Source organism: Equus quagga, chromosome 5 (genome assembly GCF_021613505.1).
Source record: "Equus quagga isolate Etosha38 chromosome 5, UCLA_HA_Equagga_1.0, whole genome shotgun sequence".
In the NCBI taxonomy this organism is placed as follows: Eukaryota; Metazoa; Chordata; class Mammalia; order Perissodactyla; family Equidae; genus Equus; species Equus quagga.
In genome coordinates, this window is record NC_060271.1 from 138,123,463 (window position 1) to 138,139,570 (window position 16,108).

General features: G+C 52.5%; 1 protein-coding gene across 1 annotated transcript in view; it reads left to right on the forward strand.

The window, feature by feature from the left end:
* The window catches only part of MYT1L (myelin transcription factor 1 like), a 155,501-nt gene extending 139,950 nt beyond the window's left edge, over positions 1-15,551 (forward strand). The window contains exons 18-21 of the mRNA XM_046660145.1: positions 1,140-1,231; positions 9,432-9,535; positions 14,336-14,479; positions 15,525-15,551. Coding sequence (XP_046516101.1) covers positions 1,140-1,231; positions 9,432-9,535; positions 14,336-14,479; positions 15,525-15,551 — 367 coding nt within the window. The remainder of the gene's footprint in view (positions 1-1,139; positions 1,232-9,431; positions 9,536-14,335; positions 14,480-15,524) is intronic.
* The last annotated feature ends 557 nt before the right edge of the window (positions 15,552-16,108 follow it).

Consider the following 16,108-nt stretch of genomic DNA (forward strand, 5'->3'; position numbering starts at 1 on the left):
ATTGAACAGTGGTTTCTAGTAACAATATAATCTACGCCGTCACTGGGTATGGGATGGGTGTCGAGGTGGATAAACCCCTAGCCTGGCGTCACTGTGCTATGGATGGGGCCCACGGAGCACTGAATATACGGATGAAATACAAAATTATGCATGTGTGAAATAAATACATAAATTACTCTACACAAACGATTTTTCATTTCATCCGTATATGAAGTGCCAGGTGGACCCTGACCACCAGTGCAGAGGGTCCTCCGGTGGGGATCCTTTGGATGATAGCTGGGGTGAGTGGTGAGAGGTGAAAGGTGAGGGCTGAAAGGTGAGGGGTGAGGCAGGCATGGTGGGGCCCAGACTTGGGCTCCGTGAAGGTGCTCAGGATGAGAACGTTGTCCTCAATACGTCCACAGCAAGAAAGGAAAGAGGAGAGCCTCCTGTGCACGTCTCCAGAGGCCTCGGCCCAGTTCCAGCGCAGAGCGCACGTGGGCGGAGGGACAGCTGTGGGCACAGACAGGAGATAGCGGGCAGCTTGAAGCCGCACCTCTGGCACTAGCTTTAGAGCATTCAGTGAGATATTGACTTTAAACCTCTCTTTTTATGCCTGGGATTACTGCAGAATAACTCCCGTGTGGCGGGAGGGGAACAGAGGCACCGGGATGTGCCGAGACAGTGATGGAATCTGCATGTGAGCTCGTTATCCCGACCCTTTTACTTTTGTTTGTTTGAATTAAGTTTTGAATTCAACCCTTGTGTAAATTTGACACTTTCCGTAAGTAACAAGTTTTTTAAAACAGGTAGTCACTCCATAAAATACCAAACAGCCCTAAAGACCCACAGTGAAGGGCACATCTCCCTCCAGCCCTGGGGCCCCAGAGCTGGGCCCTCACCCAAGGCCGCCTGCAGCCTGGGCTCCCTTGTGTCGGGCACTGATGTCTGAGAACCACAGATGGGCACATCCACCCCGTGCACAGCGGGCCGAACTGTGTTCCTCGGTCTGGCTGTTTTTCCCATTTGAGATGGCCCTTTGCTGGCGAGTGGCCTCATGAAATGACGCGGGACATGCCTGGCTCGTCACCCTTTCTGTGCAGGGCTTGGGGCCTCTGGAGAGCCGAGACTCACACCATCTCTTGTCTTCTTGTCCTCAGTTTGTCGGGATGCCCGAGAGCCACGTCGGCCATGAAGAAGGCGAAGCTGTCAGGAGAGCAGATGCTGACCATCCGACAGCGGGCCAGCAACGGTAACCGCCATCCCCCGTCCCTCGCTGCTCAGGGGCAGGCAGCAACCACACCCTCGTGTCCTCCGGCCTAGCTGGAGCCCAAACAGTTATGGCTGGCCTTTCAAAGGCAGTGGAGGCGAAGTCAGTTTTTGCCCCACCTGTAAAGCCAACCCCTGACTTTACCTCCCACCAGAACACAAGCCCAAGTCCAGGGTGTGCTCTCCAGAGTCCACGTGGCTCCTCCAGGGCCTCCTCATAGAGGGGCAGAATCAGGGGTCCCTCAGGCCACAAAGCAGACACGGCCCCCGCCCGCTTTCCTCTGCTCCCCCTTCCCTCCCGGCTCTCAGGGCCTGATGTTCTGGAGTCCTTCTGCCTGCCTCTCTGCCTCACCCGCACGCATCTTGTGTAGAAAGTTCTAGGGGGCCGATGAGAGGCCGCAGAGAAGCCTGCAGGGCGAGGACAGCACACAGCCCTGGGGCCGTCTCACGGTCCCCGTATCCGTGAATTCGCCTGCTCACTAAAATTTATCTGTAACTCCAAAATCCACACTCGCAGCACATCCCAGGCCCCTCGCGGAAGTGAGCAGAGCCGAGAGAAATTCGAGTCTGGCCTGCTGCGTGCTCCCAGCCGAGGTGGAGCGAGGCGGCACTCGCCTGCTTGTTGCAGCCCATCCGCCAACAAGGGTCCCTCAGTGCTGCATGTATCCCACTTCTGTGCTTTTGCGTTTAGGAGCCCCCAGGCCTCGTGCTGTCTAGGTCCCTAAGGGAGGCTGCCAGGCGCCTCGGGGAGAGGACGTGTGTGGAAGAAGCTGCCTTTGGCCTGAGCTAGTGCTGCTGCCATGAGTTCACGTTAGCGAACCGACAACGTACATTAAAAAGGTGTCTTTAGACAAAACACACGCAAAACACGCCTCCGTGGGGATCGGTTGACAAAACCACTGCGACCAGAGGCTTTCAAGGGGCCGGCAGGTCCCCCAGAAGCAACGGTTCCATGTTCACTCGCCCCATGTGTGCGGTGACTTTGTAGGACAGACTCCTGAGTAAGGAGAGCTGGGTGTGATGCGTAACCGCTCAGCAAACCGGCCACCCTGAAGGCAGGGGCCGGCCTCCTGCTCAGCCCCTCAGGACTTCGGGACCAGCGGGCTTGGGCAGAGCGAGAGTTATGGTGAAACTGGGGAGCAAGGCGCTCGCCTGACTCTGTGTTCCGCGAAGGAACCAGCACGGCGAAATGAGGGTCCCTCCTGGCCGGAAGTCCCCTCAACCATCACAGATAGACACGACCTATAACTCTGGCCCTGGGGAAGAGCCCAGCCCTCCCAGGCTGGGGCTTTGTCCTCCACCAGGGACCCACTGATGAGGAGACAGACCGGGAGGAGCTCCCTCGTGAGTAGGTGCACAGGCCTGGGCCATGGTCCGGAGGCTTCCGCAGGACATTTGACCCTTCATTTGAGGCCCTGAGGACGGCGTGAGAGACTCAGCGTGCACCTGCCTACACGAAACGTTCCTTATGTGCGGCCCCTCATTTCCTGGGAAGGTAGTCGAGGTCACCGTATTCATCTCTGGAAGGCTTGGTTTCCGCGGGCCCAGCTCTCTGCCTCCCACTTGTGTCCTGCACACGGTCAGGAGCCAGAGAAGTGGAGATTGGTCACACAGCGCACCGACCTCCGCAAGTTCTCAGCCTGCCTGCAGTCCCAGCCGCCGGCCTGGGGAAGCCTGTTTTGAGACACTAGGATCACCATCGTCTCTTCTCTCTCGGCCATCGAAGGCTGGTGCTCATTGCCAGGAAGAAAGCAACATTACTGAACTCTTTCCAAAACATTTAGTGTGACATTTCACCCCCAAAACAACTCTGGCGTTAGAGTGAAAATCCTTAGACACGTTTACCTGAGTTTCTATCCGTTTATGACTTGCTAATGAAGGCAGTGGTAGTTAGACAGAGGCCTGGTGCAAAGTAAACAAGAAGGAAAGTAAGAAAGCACATTGGGAGAGTGGATCTGCAAACCCCGAGGAGGAGCCATCACTGTGCTGGGCTGGGCCGCAGGCAGGGCGTCCGCAGGGCTGGCGTCTCTATGTCATTCACCGTCGCCTTACCAGGGGCATCCAAACTCAGAGTCCGCTTTCTGTAGCCACCAGACACAGCTGTTAGTGAGAAAGCCTAGTGCCCTCTTGAAGAGGTGGCAGTCAGCGTGGGCTGTTCCTGTTCTCTGGAGGAGCCAGCGACCGGCTTCATCCTGGCTGGGCCCCCGGCGCAGGGCACGGCTCTGGTCCGCCGGGGTCGCCAGGCTGGGGTTGCCATCGCCCATTTCTCTGCATCTGAACAGAGCTCATGCGGTTCTCGGCGTCAGGGCAGAAACAGCTCTTCCTGCTGTAGGCTCTATTACACGCACGTCCACAGGTGAGGACCCTGGGAAACCCCAGGTCGCCCGGAGAATAAGTGGCAGCAGGTCAGACCCGGGTCTCCCCAAGCCCGAGTCCTTGCTGGAGCCTGGGGCCCTCGGTCCTCCTGGTCCTCACCTGTCGGGGCCCCTTTTGTGCCAGGACCGGACATTGCTCCTAAACCGCAGAGCACACTTCTCTCTGTGAGAAGGCTGTGGTGCAGGATGCAGATAACCAGCCATCGTATCTGCATCTGTGTGGCTAACTAGATGACGAGACGGGGGAATTTTCTGCTGTTCTTCAGGGCACAGAAGTGTGGATATCCCATTTCCCACTGCACTTGTACCTTGAAAATCAAAAGATCCGGCTCTGATGTTGCCTTAGCTGTATGTGTGGAGGAGACAATCTCTCTTCCTCTCTCTTCTTGAACATCGAGGGTATAAAACCTCATTCCAGCTCACTCTTACGCCGTCATGTGTGACACACGAGCCCGGAAGCTTCCCTCCCTTGGTGCCCTTGTCTGGAGCCCCAGGAGCGCTGAGGTCTCAAGGAGACAATCTTGAGGTTCCGTAGCTGACCCTGGCAAGGCGCTTCCTGTCTTGGGATTCCAGCTCTTTCTCTCCAGCACTTAAATGAATAAGAAGGAGCTGTTCTCAATGTCCTTGAAGCTCCCTTCCAGCCCTAAAATCCTTTTTCTCAAGTTAAGAGAAGAGTCTGCGCTCATCTCTTCCCAACAAGATTGTCATTATTCTCCTCATCCCGCTGAACGATCTCGTGTAGTCAGTCAGCATTCAGCCCCCTCCAGGCAGCCGTGTACCGAGACTTAAAGCTCACTGCTGGCCTGTCGGCATCTTTGCCGGGGGTCCCCTGGCTTCCCTGCTTTTTGGCCAAATCTTCAGGAGAGAAGGAAATGAGATCATTTTCTCTATCATCATAGAATACTGGAAGCTGAGGGGAGGAGCTCTGACGTTACGGACGAGGAGATGCTGCTCCCTGTCCAGGCCAGTCCTTCACCCAACCAGCACCCTACCTGAGAGGGAGCAGGCCCGCCTGCAGAACTTAGTCAGAAAGTTTAGTTCCCACTCAGCCCGGCAGCGGGGCCAGGTGCTGTGTGCTGCCCAGGACACGGGCACCAACAAGCACGAGGCAGCTGCCTTCCCGGGCCACCCCCGTGTGGGCCTAAGGGACCGGGGTCTTTGCACCTGGGTCTGGCAAGCTCTTCTCTCTAGAAATGGGCGTCACACAGAGGCACATGAGCCTGGGGCTCTCGGGTTTGTCCTGGGGGTGAGTGGACACAGATTGCTTTAAGGAAATTAGTTTCTAGACCCTCAAATTCCACATGAGTCTCTCCAGAATCTAGTGGACTGAGACTTTGCCTATCATCATCTGCCAGCTCTTTCCCCATCCCTTGTGTCGCCACCTACCTTCTCCACCTTCACAGAAGAAAGGCTACTCCTGAGTCCTGGAGCAAGACATTTGCATGCACCTAACAAGGGAGGGCTCACAAATGCTGGGCTCCTGAGGGCGCATCCCAGGAGGGCAGGAGGGCAGGAGGACAGGGCCAGAGAGCTCCAGGGAGAAATACGCAGGCACTGGGCTTCCTATTTCATCCAAGCAAAAACTCGCATCTTCATCCACCCGTCCGTCCATCCATCCATCCATCCATCCATCCATCCATCCATTCACCCATCCGTCTATCCATCCATCCACCTATCCGTCTATCCACCCGTCCACCCATTGCTCCTAGAATAAGAACTAGAGATGGAAAGGTCATCATGGAACCCTTGCCCATACTTTTATTGGGTTTAAAATGGTACTGACATCTGTCAGAAAGTTGATCTGATCTGCGTATTGATTTGATAATGAGCTAGATTTGCTAGTTAGTTTATGTAGTGGACATTTCTCATAAATTTTATAAACTAAACATTCTGGCCCAAAGTTTTGATGGAAATATATTGAAAGCACTTTGCAACCTATTATTTTGCGGTAATATGTATATTTTTTTTGGTAACTATTTAAACTCATAATAAAAATTTTTAGATGTCGACTTTAAGACTTAGGAGGAGGAAATTTGCATTGTTTTTAATTCTTTAGTTCAACAAAAATGGAAGCCCACTGCACTAGACCACATAGAATGTTTTTCCTTTTCTTTCAATTATTTGTCAACTCACACTAATGTGTCAGCAGAGCAAAATTAGTTTGTGCTACTTTTCAGTCAAAACACAGATAAGTTTGTAGACACACAGATGCTCCGCTGGTGTTTGCCATCTTGAGCAGCGCTCGATGTTTAACTTCCCTCTTTAGCCACCATTTATCGAGTTCACTGTGGGTCAGGTGTCGTATACGGTTCATTTATTTCTTGTAGCCACTCTGTCCAATAGGGACCATTTTTGCAATGGAAGAATTTGAGGTTTAAAGGGATTCAGAAAATTACTCATCACAAAATTCTCAAGTAGCATGAGATAGATTTAAACTCCAGGTCTGTCCTGTTTCAAACCCCAGCTTCTAAAACCTCTCGTCAGGTGGCTCAGAAATGCCTCCAGACCTCAGGAAATCTCCCCGGTAGTGTGACCTCTATCCCCTGCTTAGATGTGGTTTTCCATGAAAGTTGACCAGAAAATAATCATTGTTGATGCTTTTTCATGACAATTCAAGCCAGTAAAATGGTCCCGCCAGTTTTCACCTATGCTCCAGAAACCCCATATTCTCTTCTCATAACTTTATCAGAATTCCTCCGAGCTTTCGTGGCAAGGATCTAGCACCAAGACAAAGTCGTTGACATTTTGGGGTGTTTGATGTGCTTCCCTCTGTATCAGCTGCCGTTGATGGAGCACCTCTGACAGCCAATGAAGGTGATTTAACTGGAGTTTTGGGGAAAGCTCTGCTGTCTCACAGATCTGCAGTGGCACGGTGGTCTTCACACTGCCCATCTTTAAAGGGACAGTTTGCTTGTAATTCCACTCCTCCTCTCTAATGGAAACGTGTCATCTGGATGTTTGGAACCGGCAGGTGCGCAGAGCATTTTTCACCTTTCCTATCAAGAATTACCTGAAATTAAATATCTTGATCCAACAGCTCTGGGGTCTTCAGTGGATGTCTCCGCAACAAGAGCTGCACACCAGCTTCGTGTGCAGGTTCCAGGCCTCAGAAAATCCACCCGTCACAGCCTGGGGAATCGACTTCTTATGAGTATTCAGGTCACCGCAGGCCTCGACCTACATGAGAGATGTTCTCAGTGCCTTTGGACTGCTCGCAATTTAAAGGAATTCTGTGGAGAATCCTTATTAAATGATAAATTGATTCATAATTCAGTTGCTTCTCCATCCAGATTGTTATGCACTGGGTTTTCCTATTCGGGGTGTATCTGAACTTCTACTATAGAAAAAGAATGACATGACCACCTCCTTGATTGAGATTCCTGTGTGCCAAGTATTATATACATCATCTCAATTGATCCTATTTTTTTTTTTTCTGGTAAGGAAGATTGGCCCTGAGCTAATATCTTTGCCAATCTTCCTCTATTTTTTGCATGTTGGATGCCACCACAGCATGGCTTGATGAGCAGTCTGTAGGTCTGAGCACTGGATCCGAATCCTGGGCCGCCAAAGCAGAGCTTGTGAACTTAACCACTACACCACCGGGCCGGCCCCAATCCTAATTCTTAATTTTGAAATATTGCCGTAAAAGGCTGTTCAGATATGAAAAGGGGAAGAAAAAATAATAGCCCGCACCTGAGAAAGGGTACACTCCATTACTGGCATCTTTTTAGGATACCATTGAATTGCTCTGGGGTGCACTTGATAAGAAGGGAAGCTTTGTTGTGTTCTGGACCCTGCGAGACGCTGGCAGGGGATGCACTCTGAGAGCTCAGTGGCAGGTCACAGGTCATGGTCTCAAGACCGTTGCTCTGGTTAGCGGTCCATGCCCAGTCCCTCTGGGTGAGGTGGGGGCACCGGAGGGAGGAGGGAAGTCTCTGAGGGTGCTCAGACCAGCACGTCTGTGAAGCCCCCTTAACTCCTAAGGCTGACTCGTGGGAAGAAATGATCCAGAAGGAAGGGTAAATGGGAAACCAGTCACATGTGCTTCCTCACTGCTTTTGTGAGGAACGGTGTTGGGGTGGAAATCGGACTGTTACCAGGAAGACTGCTGACTCTTCCAAACCATTTCACTAAAAACCACAACTAAGACCCAACCCCATTGATCCCAGCACTTTCCCTCTTTGTCTTTTCACCATCGCGGTGGGGAGGGACCTGGTTCACCCGGTCTCTGCAGTGCTACGGGGTTGTCTCAGGTTGACCGCACCCCTCGGTCTGCAAAGCTGAACACAGCATGTCACCCTGACCCCAGCTCCCTGCAGAGGCCTGGGCAGCGTGTGCTCCCTTGGGTTTGAGTAAGGCTCCCTTGTTTTGCCTCTGACTGATGGGAATGGCAATCCCACACCCTGGAACGTCAAGGTGGTTGCATTTGCAAGATTTCTGCTCTTCTTCCCCGTAAGGACACACAACCATGTGAGACCAAATGGCCCAAACTAGAAAGGGTCAGGATCTCTCTGATCCTGGCAGTGCAATGTTGCAAGCAACTGAGCACATCAGCCAAGCCAGCCGGTGTTGACAGTGCCCCTTGTAATGCAACCATTCGGCCCCTGTGCCAGAGAGACCAGCACCAACCCCTGCAGCCCACTCAGGGCGATCATCTTCCTGGGCTGTCCTCTCCACGCACAGGACCACGGCTCAGGCAAGGACAGGTACTCGATCCAGATGAGCTTCTCGATGTCAGCTCCTATGTCCTTTCTACCATTCAAGATGAGGGGATGCTTAGTTAAAAGTCAGATATTCAGAGAGCCCTTTTGTGACCACGGACCTGCAGCCCGTCCCTGCCCCCATCATTCTCTTCCACATTGGACGGCTTCCTTTTAGTCAATGGGGTGGGCCATCCTCAGCTCTCGCTGCATCAGGTTTTTGCTCACATGTCTGTCAATAGTTTTCCCACCTGAATCTCAGCGTGGTGGGGGCAGGGACCGTCAGTCTCGTCTGGGGGTGAGACAGAGAGAAAGGCAGAGAGGGAGGGAGACAGAGTGGCTAAGTGAAGGAGAGACTAATGGACGGAACCAGGTAAACCCGCATCCGGGGCAAAGGTGCTTCAGCTGTGGCAGAGGCCCCCTGGGGCTCCGATTACTTATCTGAGGAGATTCACTGCCCGTGCCTCGGGGCGGGTGGTCTGCGTTCCCTCAGTCGGTTTCTTCTGGTTTAGATGCCTTTACGGTAGGGAGGTCAGTGGTAGGAGACAGAGGGACACACAATTGTGACTATGTGTTTTTTAATTCAAGAATATATGAGTCAGGAAGGGTGCTGGTGTTGAGGAGGATAATTTCCAGGGCTTTCACGATACCTCGGAGGCGGGGCCTTCTGGCCAGGTGTCTGCGATTGTATTGCTGGAGCATTCGTTGTGTCCCGGGGGCTGCAGCTTTCTGTAAGTTTGCCGTGGCTGAACCAAGAAAGAAGGCATACGCGGACTTCTACAGAAACTATGATTTCATGAACGATTTTGAGCAGACAAGGAAGGCTGGCACCTTTCAGATCCCCCAGTGATTTTGGAGTGTAAGGAACTCCTCTGGGTTGAGTGCCATGGAAGTTTGTCACTCGTTGACCTGTGTTCCTGAACTAGGAAACATGAATATTTGGGCTAAGAACTAGTCTCTCTTGATAGATAAACAATTAAGAAATATTGTGGAAAAAAAGAGTCTATTTTCCCAGGAAATTCAATTCTGAATATAAAAAGAACAAAGAGATCTACCTGACTAATGTTTTCTTCACAGTCGTTTTCATGTTCTGGCATTGTCGCCGCAGGTATAGAGAACGATGAAGAGATCAAACAGTTGGATGAAGAAATCAAGGAGCTGAACGAGTCCAACTCGCAGATGGAGGCCGACATGATCAAGCTCAGGACTCAGGTAACAGTTTTTGAAGCCCTCAACCGTGGCCGTCACGCGTGCCTGGCGCCAGAGAAGCACGCAGAGCGCCGGCGTCCACAGAGGCGTCTTCTCCTTTCCTTTGCTCTTTTTTCCCTTCATTTTTTCGCCTTATGTCTTAGTTTTCTGCTGAGATCATTTCAGTGGCAAAATTCGCTGGGACAGGCGTTCCTCGCTGGTCTGGTTTTGTCTCGCTTGTGCGTTTTGATGACACACTGTGTGTGGACAGTCGTCCCCGAGGACCCCCAGTCCCTGAGTAGATGAGCTGTCTTGCTCCAAGACACTGAGGGCCCCGACGTCACTGAGTGCCACCTTAAACAGAGAGTGGCCCCTGTTCCCCGCTGTCCAGATAAGGAGTGCTGCGGGGGCGGCCTCTGTGCAGATTCCCAGGCCTGGGCATGGTCGGCACAGACCCCCTGTGACGTGCAGCCCACCAGCTGGGGTGCAGGGAGAGAGGAGTGGGTCTTTACTGAGCACCCGCTGGGCGCCCGACCCCAGGGCTCTGGTCACGTAGCCCCGCTGTGCTCCTGTGGCCCGCAAGGTGAGTATCCTTGTCGTCATTCCACACACGCCGCATCAGAGACTCAGAGAGGTGCCGTCCTCAGCTACGGCAAGGCCACAGCTGGCAGTGGCCATGCCATGGTGCTGGGGGCTCCCCATGTGCCCTGCTGCCTCTCTGAGAGCCGCGGGGCCCCTGTGCCTGGTACAGGTTCTGGGAGTGGACACTCACTGCCCAGAGTGGCCCCCTGTGTTGCTGTCACAGGTAAGGTGAGGCGTTTCTGTCCTGTTAGGAACGAGGGCTCTGACTCCCACCCTCCCTGTGGGCCTGGACCAGCCCCTCCCCAGCGGGACCCTCAACAGTGTTACTGAGATTCTCGGGAGCGGCTGAGAGGGACTTGCCCTCGGTCTTATGGGTCTTGTGGGGCCAGGTGGAGGTCATGGCTCTGCTCTGCTGCCTGCTGGCCCTCGTCCACAGTGGGCACAGCTTCTTGGTGTCGGGGGCCCTCAGGCTGGGTTCCCACCAGCATAATTGAAAGGGATCCCATGGGCCCCTCCCTGTGAGGACAAAAGATGAGTGGAGGGTGGACGGTCTCTACCTGGCCGTTCCTGTCCTGTCCCGTTGTTTTGATACCAGCCTACTTAGTGCCGGCAGCCTCACCCTCAGGCTGTGCTCCGGCCGCCACCACCGACGGCTCGGTAGGCTTGTTTGCCTGGCCAAAGGCCCGCCCGGAATGGGCTGGAGTTTTCCCTGATGTTTATCCAAACGTGTGGCTTTTCTCAGCCACAGGCCAGGCCGAGGTCCGGAGGAGGCGTTGGCCCTGTGGAGGACGCCACGGCACATGACCCTCCCACGAGCCCCTTGGCTGTAGGGAATGTCAGACGGCCAAGCAGAAGTGAGGCGTCCGGCGGGCAGACGAGGCTACCTGGCCTCCAGCTGGACTTGCTCATAAGGGTGAAAGGCCCAGAATCATGCTTAATCCCCCTCCGAATGGCGCATTTCTGACAGTCGTGAAGATTCAGAATTTCCTCCTCTGTCCAGCGTGTTAAGTCCACAGCCCGCCGGGCGCCCCATTCCGCAGGACTCGTCCAGACACCCCTTCCCTCACACCCCAACCCTCCGCGGGAAGCCCTGCCTCCCAGTGTCCCTGTTCACCCGTGGACGGGGAGCTCTTGCCGGCTGTGAATAGGACCAGACGCCAGAGCCCTGCTCAGGCTGAGGGATCAGCGCCGTGCTCCCTGGCTCTGAGCCCCCTCAGGACCGCAGACACTTGGGCCAGAAACACACATCGAGGCCCTGTGCACACATGCCCGCCTGCCTCGGCCTCCGCAGTCCCTTGCTCCCTGCTGGCTGTCATGGCCCACTCGGGGCCTTTTTGGTGTCCAATGTGAATATTTGCTCCCAGCAGCATCTCTTTGCATCGGACGTCAAAGACAAATCTTAAGGGTCAACGTGCATCCTCACTGGCCGATGAGAGGTGACTTCCCAGGTGCACCCAGGCGGCTCTTCTCCTCTGGGAGGCTAGCCTGGTGTCTTCAAAGTGATGGGGATGCACTGAGCCAGGTCCTGAGCTCTAGTTTTCGGGGCCAGGGGATGGGCTGCAGGTCAGGGGACACCAGCCCTGAATGTGGAGACAGGCAGTGGCCACAGGCCACATAAAGCCACAGTGAGTGGATTAGACCTCAGGCAAAACTCCTCAGGAAATCGTTTGAGCTGACACCTGGAAGAGCCCCTTCCAACCCATGCCACTCCGCTGCCCGGTTAGCTCTGAGGACACACACGGTGCAGCCAGGCAGCCCCGGGGCCATGTTAGCTCAGGGGGGCCTCTGCCTCCTTATCCTTGGCCGGGGTGAGGTTAGCCCCCTGCTTGTCTCAGAAAACTCTGGAAGGTTGGAGGTTCTGTGGCTGGCTTTCTGGTGCCTCTGACGCCCTCACTCCCCATCCATGCCACCAGGAAGAGGGGAGACCCACACCACCGTGTTTTGTCCCGTCTGACTGGAGGAGAAGGCAACCTCTCCCAGGCCACTCGGCCACAGGTGACACACAGGGCACACAGGCTCGCCTGCAGGGCCCAAACGTCCCGGCAGGACAGCCAGCGAGATGGTGAAAGGGTCAGCTGGCCCACTCCCCCAGACGAGGCCCCAGGGATGGCAGAGCCCTTCCGGCCGTGGCCCCGCCCAGGCGCCTGGCTCCCACTGTCGGGGCCACTCTCACTGCCTTCTGCGCCACGGCTCCACGTGAGTCTTCAGGATAAGAGTAGCTTCTACGGCTTCAAAAAAGTCTTATGAATGGTCAGTCCGACCCAAACCTCTCCTTTCACAACTGTAGAACCTGAGGGAGACGGGGGCCCTCCCTGTCCCAGGTCCAGAACCTGGACACCAAAAGTGACAGAGTTCAATGGTCTCTCCGCTTAAAACGGTCAGAACAGTGTGAAGAATTACACGTATCTTTAATATCAGCAAATCAGTGATTTCTTAGCTATATTTCTTTCTCTTATGGATCTTATCTTTAACTTGGGCCCCAGCTGGATTTTGTACACACACCCCGCCCTGAGGGGGCTCCTCCCTCTGCCACAGGAACTAGACGCTCCTCAGACGTTTAGACGGAGGATGAGCTGTCGACATGGGGGCGCCCTTCTCCTGCCTCCCGAGGCTGAGGACAGCGAGCCCACAGCCAGGAGCACGTGGCTCATGACGGAAGGACAGGCTACTAGCCGCTGCCTGTCCCCTGTCTCGTGCTCCCCACACGCTGCAGGCCTTTCCTGGGGCGGAGCCCCTCCCTCAGAGCCACCCTGGCTTTCAAGAGCCAGGCGTTGGGGAACACCTGGGACCCATGGTTGCTCTAGCATGGGTTTGCAGGGAGGGCACTCTGCCCGCCGTCCTCCCTTTGGTGGCTCCTCCCACAGCACAGACCAGCCAGCCCTCGATGGGGCTGCCTGGGGAGGGAGAGGAGCTCCTTTCTCCAGTTTCTGTTACCGCCGAGTCATGTATCCACCCCAGGGGGCTCCCAGGTGTCTCCCCTCAGCTTGGCCCCTTGACTGGACCAGAAGCCCAGGACTAACATGTTTTCCTACTGCAAACACTGGGCGTCTCTACATGAGGGGCACATTGGGCACGTATCATCATTCCCGTTTGCCAGGAAAAGAACCCCGAGTTTGCCTGACTGATCTAATGAAGCTAAAGCCGATAGCTCCCCTTAGACTCCCAGCTTCTTGGCATCCTTGGGAGAGGTGCCAGGCCAGGGACTCTGAGCAGGGAAGCCCTGTTTGAGAAACTTGGAGTTCAGAGTATGAGCTGGAGATTCAGGTAACTCAGGGGCAGAAGGGGGAGACGACTGGAGGAGCCGAGCTGCGGGACTTGGTGTGTCCCTGGCAGTCCTGTCTGTGTCCACACGTCCCCTCTGACGCTGCCGTGGGCCTGCATGCTGCTCTGGGTCCTGCGAGTCTGGCTTTCCTGAGCAGGACACGGCGTGGCCCCCTCTCTGTGGCCTCCAGGGCACAGGGCTCTCTGCCACCAGCGCCTTGACTGCATTGGTCCCAGTTGCGTATTTGGGTCCACTGCTGTTGTTCCTGCCACCCACGTGGATCCATCACGGCGGCTCTCCTCCCTACCTGTGTGTGACTCCGGTTGTATAAGTGAGTGCTGGTTGTCTGGCTGTAGGTAGAGGCCAGCAGGGCGCCACCTAAAGCCCCTTGACCATGGCAACAGTTGAGTTCTCCCTGGGGCATCAGAGGAAGAAAGAGGGGATCAGGAAGCCTTCCCCTGACATGGGAATGTAGGAACACCACCACTGTGGACAGAGAGTGTCCACCTGCCCCTGTCTGAGAGACACGGATGTGCCTCACCAACAAGTCAGCATCTTAAGACTCATCTGTGGCAGGATTAGGTTCAAGCCAAAAAAGAATTGTTAGCAGCGAGTCAGTAAAACTCAAGTAGCTGACGTAGCCCATCGAGCCAGTGGCGAGAGCAGGACAGGAGAAGGAAACAGTCATTGTGTGATAATCCGTGCACGATGACAAGCAGGACTTTAAAGAAACTGAATAAAGGTCGAACAGCCCAGAAGCCTGCTTTCCATTAATTCATTAATCCCACCTCAGAAAGACAAACCGTTACAGTCCAGTTACCAGATTTTCAAGTGTAATGAATCAAAAGCATAAATACCGAACCCTTAAAATGACAGATTCTGAACTCTGATGCATCGACAGGCTGTGGTCACTCAGGGCAGGAGCGCATGCTTCCCAGGGCTGGCCTTGTGTTACATGTACACAAATTTGTGCGTTTTAGATTACCACAATGGAGAGCAACCTGAAGACGATAGAAGAGGAGAACAAAGTAATTGAACAGCAAAATGAGTCTCTTCTTCATGAGCTGGCCAACTTAAGCCAGTCTTTAATTCATAGTCTAGCTAATATCCAGCTGCCACATATGGTAAGTGACTGAGAGTTCGAGATGAGGCGTTTGGTGGTCTTCCACCGCGCACAGCATAAAGTAGATGTCTGTTCCTATTACTATTTTCATGGTTCTTCAGACTTTGGATGTTTGTGGTTACCACCCCAAAACCATAATGTTAACTGCTAGCCAACATTGGTGGGGCTGACCCAGTGTATCCCATATGGTTAATATGCTCTGAATAGGCCTTTTAAATATCATAAGGACAGTGGCACTAGGCTATGATGCTATTTTATGCTGATGTGAATGTCCTATTAAGAAAATAAAAGTTGTATATGAACTACTATTTAATATCTCGTAGGATCCAATCAATGAACAAAATTTTGATGCATACGTGACTACTTTGACGGACATGTATACAAATCAAGATCGTTATCAGAGCCCAGAAAATAAAGCCCTTCTGGAAAATATAAAGCAGGCTGTGAGAGGAATTCAGGTCTGAACAGCTGCTGTAGTGATGGAATCTTGCTTAAAAAAGGATGCCTCTTGTTTTTTGCTGCTGTAATTTACCAGAAAGTGTTATATATTTATTTCTGTTTGAAACAGTGTTATGCTTACAAGACTTCATAATGATTTTATGTCTTGCTTTAAAGATAGTACCTGCAGAATAGTTTTTGAATACATTCACATTTTGTACGTTTTCATATAAGCTGACATAGTGTGATATGCCATGTAATGTTTATAGCTGCTAATGTATGCACATTTGGGGGTATATATATTTCTGAAGAGGTAAGCCGATCAAAATAAATAGAGTGTAAATTCTTTTTAATGCTTTAGTGATTAAATGTTTTAGTATTTTGAACTGAAATGGACAAAAAAAAAATACAGCTTTGAATGATCATGTGGTGGCCGTGCAGCCACTTTTTAGACATTATCATTTTGCCTCATGTTGGAGGATTTTATGGAATTTAAGAAATACATTTTGTGTGCATATTGTTTCATAGCAAGAATTGGTTGCAAAAAATGCTTTATTTTTGAACAATGCTTGGAAATATTATGTAATTTTTTTGTTTGTTTGTTTTAGGAGGATGGTGTATGGTGGGGGCAATAAATGAGGTTTTTTGCATTCCAAGGAAATGGCATATGGATTAACTGTAAGAAATGAGATAAGTAATTTATTGTAAGACCACATCAAGCCATGGAAACTTGGCGGAAGATTCCAAGCAGCTTAAACAGCACTTTTAAATTAACTCCTGAGCATTACATGGCGTGACTATGGGAACTTCAGTTAAGACAGGGGCTTAATGCAGGTGGACGGCGTGAAGATGTCTTTTTCCATTTTCAGTAAACTTTGGGACAACCTCCTCTTCCCTCCCTGAGTTTTGTGCCCCACTGAACTGTCTGTTGTTGCCATGTGGTTTACCCAACAGAATCTGTGTGTTTTAATTTAAGCTTAAAGATAATTTAAGAATATTTATTTCTCCTTTCCACTTTTAAAAATGTGGTCATTATCATTATTTTACGTTTCTTTTACGTTTGGGGGATGAAAGCAAATGATTTGTGGGTCTTCGAGTTACTGGACTGAGTTTTCTGCTGGATTGTGGGAAAGCAGCTCAGTAAAGGGTCTCCCTCCCCCCGCCACCGCCTTTGGCTCTGAATAAGCGTTTG